Genomic DNA, 24,930 nt, shown 5'->3' with positions numbered 1-24,930 from the left:
GCTGCAACCTGATGCTCAATAGTTTTTGATTTTCTGTTTCTCACAGGCTTGATTTTGCTTTCTTCCTCTCAAATTCAGTTCATTTAGTAAAAATGTCTTCCAGATTTTTATTAAAGAGGGAGAGAAATTCGTTTACTTGTGTAAACAGCAATCTCTGGCAGTTTTCTATCAAACTAGAGTGTGCCACACTTAATTCATTCAAACAGCAGTGGTTACCCAATTTAGACTTTCTTCTGCTCAGCAATTGAAGCGAGTGAGTATTCTGCAATGTTTTAGCACTTATGTAATTTATTGATACAGACAATGGTGTGATTCATCCTCTGCAGGGAGGAATGAAGAGCAGTGTTTTACCAGAACATCAAGATATGTTCTGCTCAATTACCCACTTCCCATGGGCCCTGCACTGCCTGTCATTTTACCTTTATTTAAGGCTTAACTCTCTTTGAAGATTAGATATTTCTCCTTCCTGGTTAGATTTTGAGGCAGAGATAATAAATATCTGTCAGCGTTATTAATTTAGGATCTCTCAGCATACAGCTCTGTCTTTGCAGTTTAACAAACGGAGGCAAAAACATGGCGCCTTTTAAATATCCCACTGAAATACAGCCAGGCTGTAATTTTTATCCACAGTCATTATGTTGATCCATCCATTAAATGTGAGCGGTGTTTAGAAGGAAGGGCTGCAGATAAAGCTGGAGAGCAAAAGGGTCTAAAAGAGGCAGGAGAGTTCAGAGTGCAGCTTGACTCTGAAACTTACTAAAAATCCTTCTGTGAATCAGAAACAGAAAATTCTCTATCTCCAGTTCTTTCCATTCATAGGATGAAAACATCTGCAGGTCAGTGGCCCAGTTTCTTCACGTCTGGAAATATCACATGGAGCAAACTAACCCAAAACAGTTGCAAATAGAAGCCTGTCCACAGATGTGCATGAACTGTAAACATATGCTGTTAATGTAGTTTTATAGTCTTTTTTTTTTTTTGGGCTTTTAAAAAAAAATTGATTTGAAAAAAATTCCCTTAAATTATAGCTCTTCTTTAAGAAAAAGGGGAATTCGGAACTCAAACTTTGCGTTCTGTTTTTGCCTCTTTTGTTCCAACACGCCCCCCCACAACTACTTTAATCTATCATGAAAACATTTTTAGGAAATAATGCACTGTCTCCTACTATAATTATATTATATAAAGTGGAGTGCTGTCTCCAGACATGTGTTTAAGAGAATTGAGTGCAGATTTGCCAAGTATAAAGATGAAAGTCCCAAAGTCCCCTTTTCTTTGTTGTTTTTGGGATTTCTCTAACCATCTTCTTGTCCCAGGTGGTGGTGTAGCCCGACAGTCTGTTCAACATGATAATCATTGAGTGTTGTCATTATGTTTTTTTGTTACACAAAATGTACATAATTTGAAGGGTTGTTTGATCAGAAGTGTAAACAAAAGTCAGTCCACTCTCCCTGAAGCTGAAGTTTTGCAATGGAAAAATGTCCAGTTTAAGCTAATTGAACTTAAGCACCAGTTTTTCTTTCCTAAATGCCACCTGTTTTCTTCATAGCAGTTAGCAATTGGCATGCTGTCAGTGTGGCCGCCGTTGTAAACGGGTGCTTTTGTCTCTTTGATCTCCAGCCCTCATGGCTATCTGTGCTGGAAGGAACTGCGCTCCCTGGTATCATACTGTTTGAAGGTTTAATGGCCTCCTGCTTCCAAACCTTTCACCCAGACTGTCATTGTGTTGAGGAGTTAAATAGAGACTTCTGAGTCAGTTTTAGGTTGAAAACAGACTTCTGATTCAGTTTCAGGTTGTGACATTCTACTGCAGGCATGTCCAAAGTTTGGCCTGTTGGCCAAATTTGGCCAACGTTCAAATATCCACAGGGCCACAGACTCCTGTCACCAAATCAAAATGTGACCCCCAGCACTTTCTTAAAACTGTGTGTACAATTCCGTGATTAGCTAAATTCTGTTATTAGCCAAGGTAAACCAGTGGCAACAGTAACACAGGAACCTTCTTGGACACTTTCTAGCTCACTCTTAAAATGTCGACTATAAATAATAAAAAGAAAAGTTGACAGCGAGAGCTGTTTCCTTGTATTTTATATGTTTTTAGTTCTAAGTGAAGAAATGAAAAGCATCCCATTTGAAAAACAAAATGTATTAGTTAATTTGCATTTGTTACTATAAGGGTTCAAAGAACCCAAGCTGATTGGTTTTTCACCATCAAATCTGTCCCTCATTGCAAAAGGTTTGGACACCCTTGTTCTTCTGTATCTCACAAGTGACCAAAAGCTGTTATAAGGAGGACGAACTGTTCACATCACCAGTCTTGAGCACATTATAACAAACATTTGAAGTTAGGAATTAATTCCACTTGTTTTAGACTTTAGTGCAGCAGAAAAATGCTTGAATGTCCGGTCTCTTACTCATTGTTTGTTGGCGTAGCTCATGTTAGCCTCACCGGGGTTCGGGTTGTTTTTATGTAGCTGAAAGATGACAGGAAGAGAATCTTTGAGGTGCAACTGACACAACAACACAATCTGTTTGGATTACAGCGAGTCTTCCTGATTACAATTTACTTGTAGAAGTCATGAGCCATTGTTCGTTTAAAACTGCAAACTTTGCAATTGATTTTTAATAAAATTGTCTGCTGAAGTGTGATCATAGATGCATACAAACTAAACAGATACTTTCTGACATCATCCATGGGATGCTGAGCAGTGAAAATGAAGCATAAAGTATAGACGGTCCTATTTACTGGTGTTTACTCCCCCCTACCTATTAATGTCCTATAAACTGGGAACTTGGTGAGATATAGTTAAGAGACTATAGTTGAGTTCTTAAATAAAGCAGAAATTTGAGCTCCAATTGCATCAAATCAATAGGTTAATTATCCTCCAAACACACGTCTCACTCACACATACAATCGTTATCAAAAGGAAATGAAGCAAATGGCATTAAAACAAAGTTTTTAACAACATCCTTTAAAAACAGTTGTTTTAGGTTAAACATGGGAGTCAATAAGAAGTTTGCTTTTGATTTGATCACTTACTCTAGAAATAAAGAAATGCATTGATGAAACCATCCAGTGGTCATTCGAGAAACTGCAACATTTGCTACACTTCGGTCTGCTTCAAAGTTGGAATCAGAGAGGTTAGAGGCTTGGATTTGCGGGTGGAAGTGGTGTTGAGTATTTTATTTATAGGTTTGAGAGTTCTTCATTGCAAGCCCAGTATGTCATCTCTGCCCCACTTTAAAAAAAAAAACTTTTTAATGGAAATATGAAAACTCATAAGGCGTAGGTCATTGAGGTGTACATAAATGCTCCCAGGATTTTCATAATTTATGCTTTGTACATCTGGAACTGATAAAGGGGAATAGAAAAACAGTACATCCTAAATGTATTGCTATGGAATTCCATTTTTTTGTCATTAGCACTGTTGTTTTACATCAGTGACACATCTTTTCTTTTTTAAGAATTGATATAATATTGCAGTTTTAGCCTTTTTTTTAAGTAAAAGAGTGGTGGTTAATGGATTCAAATGAAGCAGATATCACACCAGTTTAGATTTTTCGGATATGGTTCTGGGTAGTTCTCCTGCTAAATGTTTTTAGAATCTGATCTTTCATCAGTCACAATATTTCAGGACGTTGTTGTGGCTTTTTTACAGTTGCACTTCAAATGTCTCATGGAGCAGTTTCTACGAAAGATACAAACGTATTCTGTTCAAAAGTCAAGCCTGTGTGCAATTAGAATTCTTGCATGAACCACATTCATTGTGGTTTTGCCAGCAACAGAGAGCAGATGTGGCTTGCATGTAAGCACTTTCTCCATCTTGAGAGGCGCTTTCTTGATGGAAAGCCTTTCAACCTAAAATAAACTCCTCGTGTAACAATGTGTAGCTTTAGCTTTGTTTAAGCATACACACAGAAAAGCTTAAAACAGCAGTTTATAGCCAAAGTCCTTTGCTTTATTTTCATGTTTTAGTATCACTGGGATTCTTGATGTCACTTTATAAAGGTCTCCTCCTCTGTGAAAACTACACACACATAAATTGACCTGTTATTCTGTCTAGAGATTCATTTTGAGGGGATGTTCCTTGGAATGTACTTTCATAATGAAACCTGATGACTGGGGCCTGGAGAGGATAAAGCTGTTTAATACAACCCAAACCCAGAGCCTGGAGCAGATGCAATCATAAAGGAAATGTTCACCACGGCTCTTTTACGTTGGAAAGTCATACAGCAGTTGCATAGTACAATAAAATGAACCTCCCAGTAGGTGGCTATACCATTTCCTTTGGCCCACACACAGATTTGTCCATGTCAATGCATGCTGCGGCCTGGGGTTAAAACAGTGGGAAGGTCAGATGAGAAGATTGAATTATCATGTCTGTGCAACAGCAGACAACTGGGGTCCTCACAATACAGTTATCTGTCCATCGCTTGTCCTTGAGCCCCCTCTGGACGGTTGCCAGTCTGGTCCCTTTTCCCATCTTGCTGTCAAGCCTCAGTAGCCTCTCCAGGACAACAGAGTCAAATGCAAAGATTGTGGGGTGGAAGAAGGCACAAAATGATTGGTGGGAGGAGTGAATCTACAGTGAAAACCTTTGTATGGCAGAAAATGAGTGGATTAGCATTTAGGCTGAGGAAGAAAATGTAAATGGCTCTGTTAAGCTTTGATCTTATCGCCGTGCAGACAGCCTTTTTTACAGTAGAGTTGTTGGTTGTGCTGAGGTGCTTTCATACGTAAAAGCTGGGGGCACAGAGCAGGGGTAAGAACATCATTGGAGACTGGCTGACGCACTTCTAGGGAGGAAGGAGAGAAGCCCTTTAAATCCCTCCAGTCTGTGGCTTTTTAAGCTGTCTTTCTCCGGTTCACCCACCCTTCAGCAGGCTGCAGTGTCTGCTTCCTCTTTTCCTCTGCCTCATCTTCAACCCGTCTTCTTCCCCTTTTTTCTTTTCTTCCTGTGACCTTTTGTCTTCCTCTCAGACAGAAAAACTAGACTCAAGTGACCCCGTGTCCTTCTCTTTTTGACTTTTACAGTGATGGTTTATGCTCCAGGCTGAATGCCATCTATTGTTTTTCATTCAGATGCTTTGAAAACCGCTGTTTCAACATGCTGGTACACAGCTAGTTGTGCAGAATTGGCTGGAAGAATTTAGATTGAAACCAATCTGCAGCCAAACTCCAGAAAGGTCTGAACTTTTTAAAAAGTTATATAAAATAAAAAAACTTTCAAAGCACATGAATACATATTACATTTATGACCAAACATAAATGTTTAAGGGGAGATGTTTTATACATAGTGTGTAAAATTAGCTTGTTAATGTAGGCTGCAGTTGTAAAAATAGTGTGGGCAGAAGCAACACCTCTTTTCAGAACTACTTGAAAATTAGGTGCGCTTCAGTGCTGCGCCTAAGTCAACTTTGAACTGTATGTGTGTTTTTGTTGTATGTCTGATCTTGTTCGAGTTGAACTGGAATGTTATATCGTATGTCAGTATAAAAGCTGTAGATATGACAATAAAAGAATTCTGAAATGTCTAAGTATAGATTATGTTATGAATTTGGTTCATTTCTTACCTGGTTTCCAGCAGGTTAATAGTTTTTGCTTAACTCTGACACGTCTTTTGTTTTATAAATGATTTTAACGCTTTGAATCTGGACTTCAAATTAATCTGCTAAAGTATTCCATCTGTGTAAAATTAAAACAAAGTAACATCTTGAAGCAAAATGTTATTTTTTATGGAAAGATTTGGTGTAAACCACTTTTTTCTACAGCCTTTTGTTAAAAAAACCCTGACTTTGAATAGCTTTTAAAGTTTTGTTCAAATATTTTTCAGCTTGAGTGTTTTGTCAGAAGATTTTTAAATAAAGGAAGTTACCCTACAAAATCAGTGAGACAATCCTAATTAAACTAGGACAAATGTGAATTTCATGTGACTATATGTGTACAATCACATGTGTACGTTAAGACATGGGCTTAACATTTCTAGAAAATGACTGATTGTAGTTAGTAGTGGTAGAAAAGTTTTTATTGGTCTTTGTGTTACTTGTATAATCCAGTGGACAGCATTCCTACACATTATCTGACTCCTTTGAGAATATTAGCATTGTCATAATGAGGCTGTTTTATTAGGCTCTTAAGGATGGGGGTGGGGGCAAAAGCATGGTTTGTTAGATTTTTAAACCAGAGCACTAATATCTCTATTTTCTTAGAAATTATCCAGGCCGTTAAATGTTTTTGCATAGGGACTCTACACTTAAGGACCAGTGTGCCATCTAGTGACAAAAAAGGAGATTGCAACCAAATAGTCAATTTTTGCAGAAGCCGATGTAAGAGATGTAAACACAAAACCTGGAATGTTCCAAATTTGAAAAGACTGTTTAAATTTATCTGCTCTCTGGTTTAGGAACATGGCGATGCAGCTGTGGGGATTCTGCAAAAACCAAAAACCCACATGGTTGATTTAACTTGAGACTAAAGATGCTACAAAATGACATTTCTATTACCATGTGTCCCCTTTATCCTACAGAATAATGTATATCCTTCTAGAAAAGCAACTTTTCTGATACTATTTAGTTGTTTATGCAATGTAAGCCATGATATAGAATTAAGGCTAAGTCAAAATTGTATTTTAGGAGTATTTATTTCTGTTTGTTAAGGGTGTTAAGAACTTTTTTCGAATGTTGGTATCCATACATGGTCCATCATATTGCTTGTGTCACTTATCAGATTTGCATGATCTACCATAAGGATTATCCGGCCTTACCTAACGCAGATCCACTCAGCAACAGTTTACAACATGGTTGTCTACTGGCCTGACTTTTGCAATCCACACTTGGCATCAGCATCTGCTGTGAAGCTTCTACAGATGGCCCAGAGTGCAGCAGCACATCTGGATTTTAATGAACCCAAAAGAGCTTACTCACATTACTGCAGAAGTCTTCACTGGCTCCAGCTTCTGTCGCTTGAAGCCCGTTTAGATCACTTGAATTAGAGCTTTAATACTCATGTCTGAGCTCAATCAATCCAGTGTAAATTGAGTTGTTTTCTCACATTGAGTCATCTTCACGCACAAATCAAGCAGCTTCTTCATGTTCCTGGATGGATGAAACCCCAGAGCTTGGCATCCTTCAGTGTTTACAAGAACCTCCATGAAGGCACGCTGTTTCCACCTCTGTAGCCTACACAGTTCAAATCACGCCATTCCTTTTTTATTTGGTTTGCAACCAGCTAACTTTCTTGTTGCTCTCAACTTCAATGGCTTAACCCTCTAGTTCTCATTGCAATTTTTGTTTAGTACTTGGATTACTGCAGTCTTAATTCTGATAAATCTGAAGTGATCTATTCCTAGAAAGTCACAGTTGGATATAAGGATTTGAAGCAAATGCAAACGGGTTGTTTTCCCGCTTTGTGTGTACAACTTTGCTGTAATAAGACCAACGGTTGAATACTGAGAGTTGAGTATTATTAACATGCTTCCTTTTTCTCACCATTGGTATTTTGGTTTGTGTTGCCCAAAGAACTGTGAAATAATGATGTATGTTCTGTTTGTTTTCTTCTGATCCCCTTGCTTAAAACCCATTAATAAAATTCAATTTAAAGTGATCTGGAATGCAGGAGAACCAATACATAATAAATACCTGGGCGGCAGTGGTGTGTGAGGACTGGTTTCCATATTTCAAGTTGTAAATAAATTATATTTTAATTAAGAATAAAAAAGTAAAAGCCCATTTTACTTTTTATAGTCAATGTTTTAAATACTTTTTCAGAAAATGTTTTGGGGCACGTTTTAAATGATGGAATTTCAACAATGAATTGAATGAATTAATTTTATGAATGAATCTTAAACGCAAAAATAAATTAACTACTTGAAATGTTTTACAGGCCCTTAATTTTTTAAAATTTTTGAATGGAATCAAATTTTACTGGAAATTTTAAACGAAATAAATCAGCTCTGAATTTGTTAAGAAAATGACATTTTACATGTTATGTTTTAGCTTTCTGCATTGCTGATTTCAGTCTACTATTCTCATAATTGAAAAAAACTTGATCAACACATTGAAAAGACCCTTCTGTTTAGAAGAATACATTTCTACGCTGCAGCACAAAAGCTTTTTTTTTTCTATCAAAGCCTTATAGAAACCTCCCTGTATGCTTACGTTCATTGTAGATTGCTGTAAACCACAACCCTGAGAGATCCAGTTACAGTGGGAGCTGCTTAATCTGTCTAAAGACCACTAACCATTAGTCTGACCAGGAAATGGAATCTTAGATTAACGTTTTCAAACATCATGAAGCAAGAACTACACCCTGAAAGCTGCTGGCTATTGTCACTAATACTCCACAGTAGAATGGATTCCCATCAAATGCTTTTTAGGATCAGTTCATTTCAGTTATGTGCAGATGTTAAAGTATTGTGAGAAGCTTGTGCTTTGAGGAAAAAGTCAGGGTTAACTGTATAAAGAGTAAGGCCTTAAGACCACGGCACTGTCTTGTGATACCTTTTTCAAGAGAATATGAAAATAAATTATAATATTTTAATACCAGAAGTTTTCTTTTCATTAAACACCCACTAAAATATGACCTGATCACTGCATGCACATAAACAAGTTACTGTCTGAGTAAAAAGTTTTCTTAAGATGGCTGAGAAGACAGCAGCTGTCTATACAAGACGCTGCTATACTCCTTCAGTAACTTCCCACCCTGAAGCAGGAAGTGTTGTGTTCCTCTCTTTTATTCCACTGTAATTCGACTTAATCCCTGATATTGTTCTGTCTATTTAGCTGCCAAACTATGAATCTGGGACCCAAACGGCTCTGACTGATGGGCAGCACTGCTATTTTTTTTTTACCCAGAACTTGTTGCGCTTGTTGCCTGGAAATGAAAGATCATGTGTGGGAGGAGAGCTTGTTGTTGGAGTGTCAAACTGATGTTGACTTGTCCGTGTCTATGGTTGCATGGATTACTGTGTCACGGTTTGTGCCAAAGGTTTACGGGGATCATGGTTAGACAGACCCACATTTCCACATTGAGTAAGATTGATGTTTTTTAGTCTATAACTTGCTTTTCCCCGGAAATCGGATGCAAAGCCCTTGGCAGGAGTTTTATTTCCATTGTGCATGGCAGTTTATTCTTGGTACGGCAGTTGGTGGAAGAAAATTGCCATGCTGGCAGTTTAGTGAATACAAATCGGGCCAGCTTAAAGGCTAAATCTGCAGGAGGCCTGCTAATATGCTAGCATCACTCCGATGGGAGAGTTCCTCTCTCTGTGCGTCTCTGAGCTAAATGTATTAAAAGCTAATTCTGTGTTCCAGTGTGGCGCGTTTTCCACCCGGGCCGCTGTGGTGGGATCATTATGGAGGCTCATGTCACTTTTAAGCACTTGTTTTTACAGAATCAGCTTCTGTATTCTGGGTGGTTAGTAATCTCTTGGATGGATGCTCGTGGGTTTCTGTTGAGAATGTCAACACTTTTATTTTGAGTCCCTTATGTAATTTCTTTCTAAAGTCCACACTGTTATTTATAGAGAAAAATGTCCTGTTTTACATAGATTTTTTTTATTTTCCAGATAGATGTTCTGTGAGATCATGTTGCTTTATAATGAACTCTCACTACATTTAGCAGCAACACATTCATAGATTGGAGGCTTGGATGAATGTGTAGAAAACCCAACTTAACAAACCAGCACAGATCTTTTCATGTGAAGGTGAACAAGTGTTTTTCTTTATTTTTATGAAAATGGGTCAGCAGATGTTAGAAGATAAAAAGAAGAAAAGGTGGGGGGAGTAAGAGGAAGAAAAAGAAGGCAAAGCTCTGCAGTGTGGGCTGACAGAAGAGAGAAGAGTGGGAGGGAGCGACTGAAAGAAACTGCATCTTCTGTGTTCGGATGGCGTCGGCCTGAAAAACGATCTCATTTTAGAGATTCTGTCTGAACACTTTCCCCTCCCAGTCTGTTCTAAATGCAAGCAGGTTTATGATTTAAAACATAGCAGCTGCATAGGTGCAAACTTGTTGGTTGTGCTGGAAACATTTGGCTTTTAATGTGCCAAGAGATATTTCACCCACTAAAGCCTTTCTTAAAGCAAATTTATTTTTAGTCACGCCTTTGAAGTCTCACTCCGATCATCTTTTGATCTAACGTACATGTACTCCATCATCAGAAAAAGGCCATGGACATGAAACCAGCATCAATAGTATTCAGTGTTTTATTACATTTTTTTGTCTTACAATTATCTTATGTCTGATTACATAAAAATAAAATGAGTTAAAAGTGGAGAACAAAAACTTGATCTCTTTACCTTTTCCAGTTTTAACAGTTATTTTGATTTTTAAAAGAGCTACACAACTGAATATACAGTGTTGATTATCATATCATTCAGATTTCATAAGCTGTGACTAGTTTGACTGTAGTTGGTGTTGGAAATCATCATTAAAATGAAGGCATTTAATGGTTGAAGACCATTCATTCCCTTTAAAAAAGCAAAGGGATTAGAAAACTGTTCTTTCATTTTCTTACCATTTCTTCCAACTAATCAGTTCCAATTGTTTCTCTTAAAACAATGTCTTGAATTAAATAAAGAATTCAACTATGTGCATTGAGACCTAAGTAAAAAATATAACTTCAAAACTTCAACTTCAAAGGCATCACATTCTGAACATATAGAGAAATATGATAAATAAGTTGAAAGAATTCCATGGTTGGCATTAGTACATGTGTGCATGTTACTATCTTTCTACTGCTATTCCATGACATGTTTTCTTTCTACTTCTTTTCCAGGCACACACAACAGACCAAACCAATGTCCTGTCAATGAGGACGGCTGCCTGGACCTGGATGTCTGCATCCATATGAGCAAATTGTGTGACGGTGTCCCCGATTGCTCTGATGGCTGGGATGAGGGTCCTCACTGCAGAGGTAAAGCTGTCTTCTCCTTTTGTTTTTCTAAAAGAAAATGCGCTTGCAAAAAATGTTATCTAGGTTTTGGTGAATTCAATTACAAAAAGCCTCCCAACTCTCTATTTTATCATTTTATTGACTTTTCATGGCCTGGCTCAGACAAAAAGTCATATTTTAAGTGGAAACAGAAACATTTAGGCAAATATATCATCTAATCCCATAAGACCGGCTCCCCCTCTGCAGGAATTATGAGGAGTCAGATAAGATACAAAAAGGAATGAATCCCATATGAACCTCTAACACAGGTCAGAGACCTCTTAAAAGCAAGATGTAGGAAATTTAAAGATACCTATCAAGATTTGTTTTACTTAAAAAAAACATATGTTAGCTTTTCCCGGTTCAAGAAAAACGTCAGATATTTGCAAACACTGAGGTCTTGACGGTACAAAGTCCTAAAGGAGGAGCGTCTGCCAAGTTTTCTCTAATAATGCCTCTTATCTTGAATAGACGTCACGCCTCTGCTATAGAAATTTGTAATTCTAACCAAAGCTTCACCAAACGAAAAATTCTAAAAAGGCATTAAAGAGTCCCATGGCTCACGCTCTATTGTCCGGTGATTTAATGTTCATTAACAGCTGCTCCTTCCTTTTGGACACATGTTTTTTCAAATAAACCACACTTCCAAACACAGAGTCAAGTCATCTACATAGTAGTTTATTTTTTACACTGTTTGTCTTGAACGTGTTTTGGTTCATTTGACAGAACTTTCATAAGTTTTGAGCAGAAGACTTTAGTTTGTTGGTTCATGAGTTGTCATCACGTCAGTCATCAGTGCCAAACACGGCTTTTTGCAGCCCAGCAGTGAAGTCATGAGAAATTCAGCTGTTTCCCACAAGAGGCAGCGGTCAACACGCTCTAATCATGCTTGCATGTGTGCGTTTCTGTTGAAGCCTGTATGTGCCGTCATGTGCAAACACAGATACACAGTCGCACGTTTGACCATGTGTCCAAACACGCCCATTACACAAACTACAAACACACTTGCCGAGTGTCCCTAACTTCTGGCTCTGCTCTTTGTGAGTTCACCCTATTTCTGGGAATCGTTTCACAAGCTCCCTAGTGTTTGCTTGTACAAACTGTGCAGGTATATCTGGCTGCTGATACCTCAAGGCTCACTTTGTGAGTTCGTATGAAGAATGTATGCCAAAGTTGTTGACGAATGGTTTGAAAGTGGAATGTAGAAAAGCCATTTGATCATGAGAAAAACTTTTACTCAAATTTTTATCCCTGTAAATTTCTAATGAATAACATGTACCTTGAGCAGTCTGGAGAATTTCCATGTTTCAATTATGAAAGTTTCGAAGCACTTAGGGCCTACAGAGAGCTGTAGAATTTCATATTGCTTTTATGTTAAATGCCACTGCCATTCACGTGTGTTTACTCTTAAATTTGTCAATTTTGGGGTGAAAATAATAGATGTTGTGCGCCATGAATTTATTTGGCGCCAGTTTGTTGTCAGCCAGAAAAGACCTAATGCTGATAACATGAAAGGACTTGTATCACAACCTGTCACGGCCAACCCAGACATGCATTCAGATGCATGCAAACAGATTCTCGTCTTGTTTTTGTGCACTGGGATAAGGGCAGCAGGGAGGTAAATGACCAACGCTTAATCAAATAGTGTGTGGAAATGTACTGACTGGATGGAGAAATGCTCATCATCTGAAGCCGCCTGCAGGATGACTAGATGATCAGAGTCATTTAACTGTGGGTCTCGACCTAAATAAGCGAGCCGCCTGCAGTTACAACAGGTCTCTCGGATGATAAGACCTGTTTTATTGCCCGTCTTTACACACGATTCCAGGAAAGATACTATTTTCTTTTGTTTTTCTGAACGATTCACATGGAATATGCTCTGAGAATGGATTTTTGGTCAGCCCCGTTTGTGACTTTATTTATATATTTGTGTTTGAGTTTAGTTCCAGGTATCTGGACAGCGTGTCGCCACTGTTTGGATATAAGCTCGATACTGTTTGCTCATTACTCAGACCGCTCCTCCTTTGCATGCTTCCAAATGGTTACTTTGCCCTCTTTGATAGTGAGGCCTGCAAAGCATTTCCTGTAAATATACTTTGTGCTGATAATGTCGTCTTCTGCGGCTTTCCCTCCACTTTGCACATTCACACTGCATTGTCCCTCAGGAATGACGCTAGGGTTAGTTCATGAGTTCAAACTGTAAAATTTTATTTCAGTTAATTGCATGAAAGGGCTGCATGGTGGAACAGTGGTTGGCGCTCTTGCCTCACACCAAGAAGGCCCCTGGTTCAAGTCCCGGCTGGGGGACCTGAACCAGAACCTCAATGGGGGACCTTTCTGTGTGGAGTTTGCATGTTCTCCCTGTGCATGAGTGGGTTCTCTCCGAGGTCTCCAGCTTCCTCCCACTGTCCAAAAAACATGCTTCATAGGTTAATTGGTTAATCTTGTCCATAGGTGTGACTGGGTGTGTGATTGTGGCCCCGAGACAGATTGGCGACCTGTAAAGGGTGTCCCCTGCCTTCGCACAAGTGACCGGGATAGGCTCCAGCAGCCCCAAGACCCCGAAAGGGATCAAACGGCAGAAGATGAATAAATGAATGAAGATGAATGAATAATTGCATGAAAGGTCTGTGCATTTGTGAAAGAGAAGGCCTTTTGTTCAGAATCAACACGTGTAAACTTGTTTCTACACGGTGTGCGCATAAAGGCTGGAATTTCCTTCACTTTTAAGATTTTCCAGCGTAAGAAAAACCTCTTTATAAACTTGATGCATAAAATTGCAAGATAATTTTCTGTCTATTATTTGGAGGAAGAAAACTGAAGCAAGGTGATGTGTGAGCTGCAATATCCAACCTCACTTTTTTTTGAAAATGAATCAACCTTAGCCAGCCTGAGTCACCCTGTTACACCCCTCATTGTAGTGGCTGCCTTTCATCAAAGCATAGCTACCTGCATGGCTTTTAGCTGCCTTTTAAAGTCTGCCAGCATCAGTGCAGTAACTGAAGGCCTGTAGTCTGATTTGTTTGCTTCATTCATTAACTGCTGTTCAAACATCTGTGACGGGCTGCTGCTGTTTTTGTTTGCATGCTCTTCTTTATTTAGTCCTGTTGTCTGTTTCACTGGAGATTTTTTTTTTCTAGTGTGGAAGATTTTCTTCTTGCTTTAAAGACTCACTCAGATGAAAGTCGTGTTTTGGCTGTTTTATAACATGTTCTTGAGGCCTTTTTCTAATGATGGAGGGACATATATAAAGAGAATTGAACCGAAAATTGCATTTATGAGTTTTTTTATATTCAAATTAAAGGTGAGTCAGAAGCAGACAAAAAAATGTTATTTGAAAAAGTTTATAGCTTTGACGTAAAACCTTCACTGACAAGCCACAACCTCCATGCCTCCGCCCCATTGTGATGCATCCGCTTGCAGAGAAATAGCTCAGTGTACGTCTGTGTTTTCCCCATCTGAGCTGGCATCTCGCTCAAAACTGTACGGCTGGATAGTTTCAATATTGCTTGCCACTTTTGTTACACCGGTAATGTTAGGTTGGGGTTTTAAAGGGCTGTAAATTAGAGGAAGAGCCAAAACAGTTGGATGACGGGCTTACTCAGCTAAATTTTTATTACATTTTTTCCGCTCTGCAGGAACTATGTTCTAGAGAATGACAAAGTTTTTGATTTTGGCCAAAAACAGCATAATCATAATAAAAAGACCATTGGAAATGATTTTACAATAGATCAAAATATGATCAGAGTTGAACTTTTAGAAAAGTTGCATATTTTGTATTATTTGACAATGAAGAGGTTTTTTGTTTTTGAATACATTTAACTTGGTTTTTAAAGATCATAAGGTATGTTTGTATCAGAGAATAAGCAAATACCTGAAGTGCATGGTCCTTTTTTTTCTTTTTTACTTTTTATCCTTCTTTGGAGTTTAGAAAATAATTGCATGGTAGCAATTTGACAAAAGCTTGAAGTTCTTTAAATGCAATATTTTTCAAATTGATATTCAAATCGATTCGACATCAACACAGTTTTAAATAGTTCATATACTTCAGTACCTTTCTGCCAATAATTCTTTTTTAAACTAGATGTGTAAACTTTTAGCTTTTTTGTTTTCTTTTTTATTAAGTTTGGAAGGTGAACTCTTTACATTTATTACAATTTAGTTGATCTAAAAGATTTACTTGTGGTGATTGTACATATCTTTCACTTGCAGCAAGGCACTTAAACAAAAACTCTTAAAAAAATGGATAAAATTAGCTCTCCTGCTGCCTGTGGTCATTCGCTGTGTGAGGCTTTGTGAATAGATTTGACATGGGCCGCAGTGTAAACCAGGGGACTCTTCCTTTCAGTGAGGCTACAATAAAGGTCCTTATGTCCCAGAGTGCCACAGGCTTTATATAATAAGAGTCCTTCAAGCTTCTGTCTCTGCTCTTTACACCATAATGCTACTGGCTGCTGTTCGCACTCGGAGTCTGTGTCAAGTTTCTATTAAAACTGACCCTTTTATTTTGGTGCACATTTAAAATGTATAAATTGTCGTAGTTTCTTGACATTCTCAGTAAATAGTGTTCAAATAAATTCTTGTTTTATCTAGGAAGGTTGCTCTAGAAATATTTACAGAGGAAAGAGGAAAAGATGCAAATCATCATTTACATTTGGACAGAGCAACCTTTTTGGATATTGTCTTGAATTTAGCAACAAAGTAAAGTAGGCGTTCTACATAATGTCCTAGCTAAGACTCACATATGCATGCAAAATGCACACCCTGCAAGGAGAGTAGATGTGTGCACTCCCCACATTCCTTTTTTTTCTTTCTCATTTCCTTCAATTCCCTCTGGTGGGAAAGCAAAGGTCCTCCGTCATTCATTCCAATCCACTTTTCTGTTGCATCTACAGATAAAAACACACAAGTTCATGTGTATGACACCCCTCTCCATCTTTAAACTCGAGCCCTAATTCAGGCTGCATGTAGGATTATTATAATTTGTATTAATTCTATGAATTTTGCACTGGGTGAAACCCTCCCTCAAAGTTGTCTTGATGTATCTGCAGAACCTAAATCTTTGCTTTCATTGTTTTTCTTTGCTTCAGAAAAAGCACCAGACTGTGACTCCCTTGGGTGCCAGTTTAAATGCGCAGTGACTCACGATGGGCCTCGCTGCTACTGTAGACATGGTTACGAGGTTGCTGCAGATGGAAAGACGTGTAAAGGTAGGCGGTTCTCCCGCCAACTTATTCTGGCTTGGTCAACCCAAAACGTAATATAATGCAAACGCCTGGATTTTTCCGAGAAGGAAAGTTTCTACATTTTTCTGCCTTTTTGCCTCACAGACTTCAATGAGTGCAGCGTGTATGGAACGTGCAGTCAGACATGCTCCAACACTGATGGAAGCTACACCTGCAGCTGTGTGGAGGGATACCTGCTGCAGCCAGACAATCGCTCCTGCAAAGCCAAAAATGGTGAGCAAACACAACCCCTTCCCAAAGATGAGAGGCAAAAGATTACAGTAGAGCCCCAAAAGGGTATAGCTGATTTACAGTGGGGCAAAAAAGAAATTGGCAGTCAAAGATTCTATAACTTGTTCCACCCAAAAAAAAAGTAGTCTGTAATATTCATCATAGACACTTCAGCTGTGAGAGAATGTTAAACATAAATATAGGAAATCACATTGTTTTGATTTTTAACCATTTTTATTTTACCAACTTTATTTGCATAAAGATGCAGAATGTAAGTAATTAGCATCTACAAAAATAGCAGGAATTATGTCCCTGGCAGACCTGTTACTTCTTTTTCCTACACCCGAATAAGACTAGGATGAGCCAATCTGCTATAAGCAGCATAATGAGAACATCTGTTTAAGTAAATATTATAAAATGGAGTAAAAACTAGATCATTGACGATCTCCCTACACCTTTGCTTCCACTCACGTGGTGGTATATGCTATAAATGATCTTGAACAGTGAAGAAACAGTCCAGAACTGCATGGGGAGAACTGATTAACGACCTGCTGGGAGCACAATAACAAAGGTTACTGTTAGCAACACACTATCATCATGGGTCAAATCCAGCAGTCCTCTAAAGGTTGCCCTGCTTAGGCCAGCACATGTCCAGACCCGTGATGATGAATGGAGTCATGTATGGAGAAGTTCTGGGCAGAATCCTCCCTCCATTAGTGAGTGCTTTGAGGATGAAACATGGCTAGATCTTCCAGTATTACAATGATCCCAAACACAAAACAAAGAAGTGGCTACATGAAAAGAATTTTAAGGTTCTGGAATGGCCCAGCTGGTGTCTGGACTTCAATCCAATAGAGAATCTGTGGAGGAAGTTGAAAGTCCAGCAACAGCCCCAAAATATCACTGCTCTTGAAAAGATCTGCATGGAAGAATGGGCCAAGATGACAGCTTCAGTGTGTGAAAACCTGGTCAAGACCTACAGAAAATGTTTCCCTGTCATGGCCAACCAGCGGTACATTTCAAATTGTTGAAGTGAACCTTTATCGACCAAATACTTGTTTTTTGCACTATTTTATATTATATTCATTACATACATTCTATAAAATCATACAATGTTATTTCCTGGATTCCTTTTTTAATTCTGTCTCTTAAAGTTCTATAATAAACAAAACACAGCTCTCTAATTTTTTTTTAGTGCAATGACTTGGTGACTTAACAAAAACATTTTTACCCCTCTATATATATTTTGTTGTTGTTTGTTTTTTTGTTTTGTTTTTTAAACTAATACATGACCTATTTTCATTTTGATCTGTGAAAGTTTTATTCTTCCACTGCCCAAATATTCTGTCATTTCTTTTTCCCATCTAACCTCCTGTGTACTACGTTCTGGTAAAACGCAGAGCCGGTGGACCGTCTGCCTGTTCTGTTGATCGCTAACCTCCATGACATCCGATGCACCTCCCTGAGTGGATCCACATCCCGGTTCCCCTCCATCCCCACCAAACAGACAATGGCTATGGACTTCATCTATGCTGAGGAGACTGTGTGCTGGATAGATGTGGGCGACGCTCCTACTTCTACGCAGCTGAAATGTGCCAGCCTGCAAGACCTAAAGGGCTTCAGTAACATCCGCACCATCAACATCACCCTCAGCTTGCACCGTAAGTTGTGGATTTATGCTTTAAAAAATTAGACTGCATCAAATGGTTTAAACTTCATTAGGTCTAAGAGTTTGTCGCGAATTTTCTCTTTTTGCACACCGTAATAAGTCAGGGACAAATGACTGGAAAAGCATTCTGTCATTTGGAGTTAAAACTGTCAGTGATGTGTTTTAAAACGTATTACATATTTTCTGACTCATGATTTATTCAGTTAAGGCTTCATCCAAAACTTTGTAGACAGGCTGACGTGGCCCATCTTCAGTCTCAGCAGTGTCCTTGTTTTCAATTAAAATGGCTATGATGCTGGCTTTCTCCAGAAAGATCCCCTCTGCCATTTCAGATCTCCTCAAGGGCTCAATGTTTTGCACAAGAAGTTCAAATAACAAATTTTTCTGTGTTGAGTAATGGCAGTAAGTGAGACATCTGGTCTGTGCAAGTGTGGCATTAACGCCCAATTCAGACAAACAAACCAACATGCACTGCTGGTGTTTTGATACTTTTCGAAGTTCTTGTTCATGCATTGCTGACATTCATCTTCGATTACAAACCAGACAAGTTTAGTTCTTATCTGTCTGGATTAAAGGGCTTCTACTCTCTGAAAATGACTTCAGAAACATAGTCAAAACAAAACAAAAAAAGGCGTAAGGGCGTGGGTGTGTGTGCGTGGACATGGGAAGCTTTCCCTTGAGAGTCAGCCTCCAGCAGACGTGTGAACCAACAGCGGAGACTCTGGTTGTGTAATGTCGACTCTGGGACGCCATTCCAACCCACTTCATTAGAAAGTTGTGTAGCTGCTGTCACTGCTCGACAGCTAGGAAAACCAAGAAACTCCTGAAGGAACTTGTTGCAGTTAATTAAAAGGAACTTGAAAAGCACATTTCTCTGTGCTTTTTAGGGCCTCTTGGGGTTAATCTTTGCTTCACTATCCTTCTCAATCCTCGTCTTTCCCAAATTATATTTCAGTGGAAACTTGGCTGCAAATATACATGCAACCAGATGGCAGCAAATTATTATCTCTTAAAGTTGCAGAACTTAGAATATGTATATATTCTGTCAAATGTTTTCAAAAATAATAAAAGAGGAAGAAAATCTGAAATCAAGACAAATCACTAATATCTACATGGGAAGTATGCTCAGACTTATCCAGAGAAAAAGCGGCCTGATGAACAGATGAGGGTTGTGGGCTGGAAGAGAAGAACACCCTGAGAGAAAAGCCAGCCAACCACCAGGAATGATGACATGAGAGGGAGAAAGATGATGGTGATTTGCTCTACCTTTAGGGTGTGTATGTGTGGTCATGCTGATGGTATTTACATTCTTCTGGTGGGTTATGTTGTTCTGAATAGATTCTACATTCCTTTGGAGGTCTTTGGTTCTGTCTATTTAGTGTTTTTTCTTTTCATACAATCTTGTGTTAAATACAACAATTATTCAGTAACGTGCATTTCACAAATCAAGATTTGCTGTTAAAGCGTGAGATTAACATAAATCCTCCACTAATATAGAAGGCCTCAAGTCAACTTTAATCTTAAGTAACATCTTATTTTCTTCTCTGCTTGACAAAATTCTCCAAAAATGTGGCCATATAAATTGTGCTCAGAGTCTGTTCTGTGTTTTAAATCAAGAAGGGCTCAGGTGTGTTTGTAAAAGTTAGCTTTCCAGGCTTGGGTTTTAGGCAGGGCTCACGCAAACATTGTGATTTAAAACTTCTGAGAGGCTGAGACGGCAGGGGAGATAAGCAGATGAAGGTGCCAGATGTGGCTTGTTCTGTCGGCATGCACGATTGTCTGACAGAGAAGATAAAAGAGAAGTTGGGCCGGCCCGTTCAGTCTTTTCCACCGTGTGCACGGAAGCTCTCAGCAGGCACCAGCACCTCTTCCCACATCTGTCTGTCTGCTGTCAAATCTTCTTTTTTCTTGCCTTTCCAGAGCACAGATAAATCAGTGCTTAGAACGGCTTTGCAAATATGTAATTGGACCTTATTACTGGTTCTTAGACTTTTTTGGGTGGAAAGGGTTTTAGGTTTTCTGTTTTTGTGTTTGGGGGGGGGGGACCAAAAAAAAAACCCCAGTAAATTTCAGCAGAGCTTTGACATAAAAACTTTTAGTTAGATGCAGCCCTTACCTTTGTCTAAGCAGCCCAACGTTTATGTTCAAACAAACTGTATTTAGTTTTATCTTTTAGAGCTCGCATTTATTTGTCAGCAATGTAAATAGAATTACAGCCTTTTAGCTTCAATAATACAATGATGTATCCGTAGGTGCTAAAATTACATTTATTGTAGGTTGGACAAGGGCTATTTAACAGATTAATTGAAACATCTTGGTACTGGATAATTGAGTGTGTTCTTTTGTGCTTCATCATGTAATAGTATCAGTGTATATCTTAACACAAATGGTGTCATTCCTTATTAGCTTAGGCATCAAGGTGTTACTAACCCCTGTTTTACTTGTGCGGGAGTGCAGCATCTCTCCGGTTTGTGAGACTTTCCTACAGAGCAGTGTTACCAGCTGAAAGAAAAAAGTTCATTTTCCCAGCAAAGTTTCCATTTCCCAGAAGCTGCATGAGTGAAGATGGCAACAGACCGGCTGGCTCTCTGGACAATGGGGTCCACTTGGTTGATGCATAACACAGTAGTCACTGGTTTGCACAGCTTTTCTTCCCACTAAAAAGCCATGTTTATGCAGTAAAAGCATAAATTATGCACTTAAAGCATAACAGGTTATGCTTTAAGTTGAGTTTCTGGTGATCACTGTTGATATTGTTTCACATTTGTTCTTTTACCAGACTGGGGCAGGAACTTCATGCTTTAAGCACTACATTGCACTTGTGTGTTTAGGCTTTGGTTGTTCTTGGCGAGGACTGTTAGGGGTTTCTGAATTGAGCCCAGATGCGTCTGTGTTTTGTTGCATAACTTCAATTTGCTCTGTTGGGTGTTCCATTACAGGCATTTCTTTGTGACAAGTTCCAGCTCAGAAGAAGACTGCCAGCTCATCGTCTTTGGTTTTCTACCTCTTTCATCCATCCTAACATCAGAGAGACACGAATGAGTTACTTTGATGGAGTAAAGTTTGTGTAGTTGTCCTTTGAGATTGGGGACTGCAGCTGTTATAATAAGTCTTCTCCTTTTTTGTAAAGGTCTTCATCTGACGGGTTTCATCTGTCTGGTTTGCTGACCGGGGTTGCAAGCTGCTTAGTCAGAGGTTTTGCAATCCCTCCAGGTCAGGGTTTAATGGTTAATATGGACACGTGAAAGTCCTACACAACTTAAGAGGTTAAATGCGTTCACATTTAAATGACTAATTTTGATTTGGCTACTGTAGGGAAAGATTTACACCTTTAGTTGGAGGAAAGGCAGTGTAGCAGTTTGTTCAGCTTGGATTGGGTTTAGCTGTTATTTGAAAATTAAGCTTCAGTATTGGCCCATTCAGGAATGAAAGACCTAAAGTTTAATTGAGTCAATAATGGTGCTCAAAACCTGCCAACTTAAATTTTAGTGAAAGTAAGACGGATATTGGACGGTTGCCATTGATATGAGCAGCACTGAACGCCTTTGTTCTGATGACATGAAGGCTAAAACATAATGAAATCTATAGGTTTATTTTATCTGTTCAAAGTCATGCTTTATTGGTTAATTGATGATTCTAGGTGTGAACAGACTGACGACCTGTTCAGGGTGTACTCTGCCTTCGCCCATAAAGTAGCTGGATAGGCCCCAGCAGCCCCGTGACCCTGAAGGAAATTCAGTGGGTTCAGAAAATGGACGAATGAGTTATTTTATGCTAGGAGAAAAATGTTGTCATCAGGTTTTCGTCGACATTACTTCAAGCATTTTTAAACCTTTTTTTTTTATGTTGAGGTTTGGTTCCTATACTTTGGAGTTAGTTATAAATTTGTACTGTTGAATTTGTTTGTTTGCAACATATCCCTGCTGCTTTACAAGCAGTACAAACTGCACGTTTGCTTCCTCTTCGGCTGACATGTTATTTATTTCACTCTCATCATGAATGCATGGTCTTAACAGAATTAATCGATATTTATTATTTAATTGCAATTATTAGCCGAAACTAAATGAGATGTGCATCCCCCCTTATCCTGTCATTTTAATTCTGCTCGGCATGACTCCTAAAATTTTCAATTTAAAGTTCAATTTGAAGACTTTATCACACACACCAGCTTTAACTCTAGATGCTTATGGGTTTCTTTTCTTTATTCAGTCTAATGCTTTTAATATTTGCATATCAATAGATGAGAACATTAAGTCATCATAAGAATGAAGTTTGTCCAAATGCTGAAATAAACACTGTAATGGCTGTGGACGACTTTGTCATTTCGTTTTTCTTAATGACTCTGTTTTGTGCTCTCCTGTCCCTTTATCCCTCCTCGGCATCTCTCAGATGTGGAACAGATGGCTATAGACTGGCTAACTGGAAACTTCTACTTTGTTGACGATGTGGACGACAGAGTGTTTGTCTGCAGCAAAAGCGGTCAGATTTGTGTGACTCTGCTGGACCAAGATCTGTACAACCCCAAAGGCATTGCCTTGGACCCGGCCATGGGGTTTGTGCATCTTTTTGACCTTTTTGACCCAACATCACCCCAAATGTTTTACGCAATCCTGTAGAGGAAGACATTGTCTTGTGATCAGATGAGTTGCTGACTAAGCAGGCTAGCCAAAGTCAAATCACTTCCTCCAAAGACATGAAAATTAAGAAACGGTTGCAGGTTTAGGTTCCTGATGTCCAGAAGATGAGCCTTCATGTTGTTCCGTTTTTTTTTTTTGGAGATTCAGTTCTGTATAAATGTTTTTAAGTCATATAAAAGTGCTATGACTAATAGTTTTTGCCGAGTTGAGACTTGTCGCACAAATTTGAGCAAAAAAGACGCAGAGTCAGTCAGATGATGAAGTGATATCATTTTCTATTGGAAAATGGAAATTCCTTTTTTATAATTCGTTATCCTCATCTCAATTTTGTCTTCTTCTCCTGCAGTAAGGTTTTCTTCACAGACTATGGGTCTACTCCGAGGGTGGAGCGCTGTGACATGGATGGCCAAAACCGCACAAAGCTGGTTGACACCAAGATCGTCTTCCCCCACGGTATCACACTGGACCTGGTGAACCGACTGGTGTACTGGGCCGATGCTTATCTGGACTACATCGAGGTGGTAGACTATGAGGGAAAAAACCGGCATACCATCATCCAGGGTCTGCAGGTGAGCTTTTAAAAATGGTTGAATGTGCAAAGCAAACCAACAACTTCAGTTCGACATGTTCCCAAACTGTGGAACTCCTCTTGTACAAATGCATCCCCATCACTCACACATGGAGAGATGTAGAATGTGTTTGATGTTGAAAGTGAACACTTCAGTTTTAACTGTTCAAGGGCAGAGCACACATTTGTGTCTGACTGAAAAGTCCCAGTGAGCCACGTTTTTGGTCCTACATCTTTTTTATAAGAAATTTCCCAGCAGCTATTTAAAAATCTCCCTGTACTTTTCAGAAATGGCAATAAAAGTCCTCTCACCAAATATGTGGTGGGGTTTGCTTAACCTCTTGAGACCTGGCGTCCACATACGAGGACATCACATTGTGGGATTTATTACCACTTCAGTTGACTCTGATTACCTTGGGCCTTGTGACTATGAAATAAAAAAAGGCATATGAAACAAGAGCTTGGGTCTCAAGAGGTTAAAATGACTCAAAAGTGGAGTTGTAGCATAAAAACTCACCACTCTAGGAATGTGTGGTAAATGTTTAGAATTGTTCTTTTTTTTAGCTTACCACATGTGAGACTCTGATGTTTCCTGTCTGTATTTGAACCCCAAAACCAATCGCATGAGGTTATAAAAAAAACTTAAGTCTTTTAAAGTTTCAATTTTCAAGCACAAAAAACAGCTGAATATTTTCACAGATTAGCTAACTGGTTACAGAAAAACCTTTTAGTTTTCTCACAGTTTTATATTTGGTTTTTAGTCTGCTTTTTTATAACTGTAGATAAGTTGACGCACTCTATAAATCAGCCTAGTTTCACAAAAATCACCACAGATCTATGCTGAAGCATCGGTGCTGTTTAAACAAATAAACAAAACAAAAAATGCTTGGTCATTTGTCTACTTTAGTAAATGTACCCCATCTTTGGACCCAGTCCATTTTATTTATTTATTTTTGCTTTCTTTGTATTACAGCAAAGAAAGAATGCCTCCCTAGGGATAAGGCCCATTTAATTGCCTTCATTCATAATACTTCCAGAATGTGTGGTTTTTCCCGGCCAGTGCCTCTCTGAACTTTTCAGTTTGGTTCAATAAAGGACTGAAGTCTATGTTCCTAATAAAATCACGACTGTGGTGGGACCGTAATGTTTATGTGTGAGGGACGGAGGGAGGTAATCTAATCTAAACTCGTACATCTTTCTGACAGAAAAGGAGGTCCGCACTAAATGTGCTCTTTAAAAGTAAATTGTCCTTCTTCGTTTGACAGCAGATTCTGAGAACAAGACATTTTCCTGCTCTTTGCTAAGTTTACACAAGCATTCTCTCCTCTTCTTCCTTTTCTCTGTTTAGCACATTTGATCAAATTTTTAGAAACATCTGTTGTTATACTGGGAAATATTACCAATAAAAAGTTTAAGATTTGCCATTAAGAATTTTGGATCTAATATGTACCAGCATAACTATCGATTGGATGTCCCACTCCGACTTGTTGTTGCAAAAGCATTCCCAGTGCTTTTTCAATCATGATGATGCAGTTTTTAGCAAAAATCCCAAAAACCTGCGTCATTTTCAAGGACAGATTTTGCAGAATGGCAGTAGTTCATTAGAAATTAGCCTCCGAGTTGTCGACGGGACTGTTGCGCGGGGCAACCCCGCCCCCCTTCCTGTCACTCT

The 24,930-nt window shown here is 38.8% G+C and overlaps 1 protein-coding gene across 2 annotated transcripts in view; it reads left to right on the top strand.

Annotated features, from left to right (window-relative positions):
* The window catches only part of LOC101173465 (low-density lipoprotein receptor-related protein 1), a 79,763-nt gene that overhangs the window by 15,272 nt on the left and 39,561 nt on the right, over positions 1 to 24,930 (top strand). For both annotated transcript variants that reach the window (XM_011477108.3, XM_011477109.3), the window contains 6 exons: positions 10,773 to 10,910; positions 16,019 to 16,138; positions 16,259 to 16,387; positions 17,785 to 18,045; positions 22,443 to 22,605; positions 23,037 to 23,259. In XM_011477108.3, coding sequence (XP_011475410.1) covers positions 10,773 to 10,910; positions 16,019 to 16,138; positions 16,259 to 16,387; positions 17,785 to 18,045; positions 22,443 to 22,605; positions 23,037 to 23,259 — 1,034 coding nt within the window. The remainder of the gene's footprint in view (positions 1 to 10,772; positions 10,911 to 16,018; positions 16,139 to 16,258; positions 16,388 to 17,784; positions 18,046 to 22,442; positions 22,606 to 23,036; positions 23,260 to 24,930) is intronic.

This window comes from Oryzias latipes, chromosome 7 (genome assembly GCF_002234675.1).
Source record: "Oryzias latipes chromosome 7, ASM223467v1".
Taxonomy (NCBI): Eukaryota; Metazoa; Chordata; class Actinopteri; order Beloniformes; family Adrianichthyidae; genus Oryzias; species Oryzias latipes.
The sequence above is the reverse complement of the archived record's forward strand: the minus strand, read 5'-3'. Positions and strand labels throughout refer to the sequence as shown.